General features: G+C 36.7%; 1 protein-coding gene across 1 annotated transcript; it reads right to left on the bottom strand.

Moving 5' to 3' along the window:
• Positions 1-983: 983 nt before the first annotated feature.
• LOC145066359 (uncharacterized) lies at positions 984-3137 on the bottom strand. Its single transcript, XM_079013591.1, has 3 exons — positions 2744-3137; positions 1841-2313; positions 984-1745 (listed from the first exon to the last, which is right to left on the bottom strand). Exons 1-3 carry the CDS (start codon positions 2906-2908, stop codon positions 1307-1309), a joined length of 1077 nt encoding a protein of 358 aa, XP_078869717.1. The 5' UTR covers positions 2909-3137; the 3' UTR covers positions 984-1306.
• Positions 3138-3753: the final 616 nt, after the last annotated feature.

Below are 3753 nucleotides of genomic sequence, written 5' to 3'. Positions count from 1 at the left end.
TATTATGTTAGAGAAGTCTAAAACGTTATTTCATCAAATTATCTTCCTTTCTATTGAAAAGAAGTTTACTTTCTTCCCACTCATGAAAACAAATCCGGTATTGTATAGTTATGTAGAAAATAAAGTTTTTCTTATTATGTGACTTCTGTCGTTGATATGAATATACAGACATTACATGGTACAAATAGGACAAACATGGGTCATGCATCTAGTATACATACATTAACAACCCTCTTCCCCCCTCCCCAAACGGTTTCATCAGAAGGAAGAGTTCGAACGTTCAAACTGGACAAAAACTCGTAAAACAAAGATGTAGCATGTAGGAAACTCCTTGGTGAAAATGTTTATGTTTTTTAGAGTTGGATGATAGGTGAAAAACTCGAAACATGGCCACATTGTCAATAGAGTGTGGATCTCAATATGATTTTTACATTGACACCGGACCGTGTTTGTCGAAAGTTATACAACACTTGCATTGTCCCAACAAAGAGCTCTTGAAGTAGGTGTCAAAGCCAAAAAGCAGGGGCGAACGCAAGATTCCATAGTAGGTGTGACACGGAGAAAAATAGTAGATGCTAAATAGTATAAAAAAAATCGAATTTCTTTATACTATGTACAGACCAGTTAGGCATTACCCGTACCACTATGTGCAATAACAAAACTGCCCCGGCAAACAAGTCTTAGCTCTATACCATTGGCCACCCCAAATACACTGCCTTAATAATGGAGACACAACACCTTGTCACTTGGATTACCATCAGAAAATGTTGACCTTGAGAAACAAAAATAACCAGAATTTGATAAACGAGTGGTAAAACTATATTTATACATGCATAAAATATATTGAAAGTATCCATAATTCCAAAAAATTAGCAATATTTTGGACATATCATGTTTTAAATCGTAGACCTTCATAGAATGAATCCAAGGCAATGTCCTCAACACTTTTAAGCGAAGATCAATCAATAACATGACAATAAATCAATCAAAACATAACGTCTACTTGATTCCAATACAAGTTACTTAAAAAATGGAGTTTAATGTCCGGAATCTCATTATTAGATTCCATACAATTAAATCATTCTCATGTGTTTTGTAGATTTTGCTATTTAAAAAAACAGCATTACAATTCTACAACATCGTAGCTCTTGGCTCCAATTATTAGATTCCATAATCCATATACCATTAAACCACAGAAACTAAAATCCTAAAACTATAAAAAAACCATATGCCCAAAAAAACCACCTTCCAAAACCCAAAATCACAATTAATACATATGCACAAATTCTATCCATTCCCAAAATCTCTAACCATTCAATAACTCTTTAATCCTGCTCTTCTGAGCCGGAGTTAACCTCGCCGGAAACTTCACATCAAACTTGATTCTCAGGTTCCCTTTGCTCGTCGGATCTTTAGAAATCGGCATACCTTCTCTAGGAACCACCTCCTCGTACGCCGGATGGATCACATTATTGATCGGAACAGTCAGATTCCGGCCATCAAGGGTGGTCAAATGAACTGTGTAACCAGTCAACGCTTCTGCCAAACTGATCCGCCGTGTCACCACCAGGTCGTTGCCATCGCGAGTGAAAGTGCTGTGAGGTTTTTCATCGATGATGAAGACGAGATCCGCCGGCGTCGTGTTTGGTTGCTCGTTTCCTTTCTCCGGGAAGGTGATCTTCGTGCCCTTTTTCCATCCGGGCTTTATGTTGATGTTTAAGATCTCCTCCACCGACATTGTTTTTCTAAAAGAAAGAAAAAATTTAAGATTTAGGGTTTTATGTTCTATCGAACCAGTTGAATTCGAAGGTGAAAAGCTAATTAGAAATTATAATCTTACCCGCTAATGTCAGCGATGTCTCTAGAGATCTTCATCTTCTTCGTTGTACCTTTGTAAAGCTCTTCGAGGGTACATGGAAGAGGCCTTTCGATCGGAGGGTCTTTCCGGGGACCTGAACTGAATACACCGCCACCGCCGGTACTATTACCAAAGGGTGAACCACCGCCGCCGCCACCGAAGGAACTGAAGATGTTTTCGAATCCTCCCATGTTGTCCCCAAATGAATTACTGGAAAACCTGACACCTCTCATACCGGATGGATCTCCGCCGCCTCCTGCTCCCCTGAACCCGAAAAACTCTGCGAAGATGTCATCGGCGTTTCTTGGATTGAATGAGAATGGTGTGCCTCCGCCGGTGGAGAAGTAGGTGGCTCCGCCAGGACCTCCAGCTGCATCTGGTGGTGGTACCTGACCCTTGAGCCCTTCTTCACCATACTGATCATATACTGCTCTTTTCTGAGGATCGCTGAGAACCTGAAGATGAATCGAACAAAATCAGTTAATTATAATACTGAAAACAGATGGAATATTCTTTAATTAGATAGAAACGTTCAAAATCTAAGGCTCTGTAATCAAATCCGAAGGAATTTGAATTATCCAATCATAGTTTCCCATCCAGTATGAAAACCTAACCAATTAGAAGGTAGAAAGATCGTAGTTGAGATGATTTCATCAAAAACCAATTTTGTCTAGCAAATGTTTAATCAAAATCCGAAAACAACAATCAAACTGGATCCAAAAGGTCCGGATCGAAACATGAACTTATACCGTATTTTAGTTGATTGCTAATGAAGATTCTGAATTTCAATCTACAGAAAAACTACCAAACACCCAATCAATTTCACATAAAAAGATTTTGAACAATTAAAGATAGATACGTGATACAGAGAGAAGAGAGACATACATCATATGCTTCAGAGATCTGTTTAAACTTAGCTTCTGCTTCCTTCTTATTATTAGGGTTCTTATCAGGATGCCACTTCATCGCAAGCTTCCTGTAAGCTTTCTTCAAATCATCGTCTTTAGCATTCTTATCCACTTGCAAAATCTTGTAATAATCCACGCCCATGATCGTTTTTTTCGTTTATTACGATCGATGATTGCTTTCTTGTTGTCGAATTTCTTCGAAATCTGAACTGCAGAGATACTCGGAATTGTGTGATATATATGAGTGCGGAATTTGTTCGATGTGATTAGTAAGGATGAGAGAGTGGTCTGGAAGGTCGCGAAGCATGTGGAATGTTCTGGAAGTGCCCTGAAATCGTCAAGCACCTTTACTTGAGTGAATAAGGATATTTTGTTATTTTATTGACAAAATGGAGCATCTTTAGCATTTAGCACTTTGCTATATAGAAAATTTTTAAGGGTATATGATTTTTTTTTTTGAACCATATAAAATGAAGAGAGTGGTAGTAAAAATGTAAAGAGTGATAGCATCTAATGTTATGTTAGTTTTATTTAATAAGAAAAAGAACCAACGAATCACATCAACCCTTTCCATTTCTGTCCGATGAGTTTCAAACAATTCTTTCTTTCTCATCAAGCTTTAATGAGGGAGCTTAGCGATTCAACTCTTCCAAGCCTAAATTTTTTATAAAATATTCCCTTTTTTTGGTATTTTGAATTTATTAAAGCTTGAAGTTTTTTTTTTTTTTTTTTTTTTTTTTTTTTTTTTTTTTGTCCTTTTAGTAAGTTACTCGGTTTTCTTCTGGTTGCCTATACACGTGGCATGCCAATTTTGCGTTAATTGAGTTTATTAGCTGGCACTAGGTGTGAGACCCATGTATTACATGAGTTTATTTAAAAAAAAGTTGAAATTTTAAAAATTTGAAAATTTTGAATTTGTAAGAAAAATGAGAATTTTTTTGAATTATTAAAATTAATGAGGTTTTAATGTATTGAATACATTACATA

This window comes from Lactuca serriola, chromosome 8 (assembly GCF_051521515.1).
Source record: "Lactuca serriola cultivar US96UC23 chromosome 8, Lser_US96UC23_V15, whole genome shotgun sequence".
Taxonomy (NCBI): Eukaryota; Viridiplantae; Streptophyta; class Magnoliopsida; order Asterales; family Asteraceae; genus Lactuca; species Lactuca serriola.
Note: the sequence above shows the minus strand (reverse complement) of the source record. Positions and strands in the feature narration are given on the sequence as shown.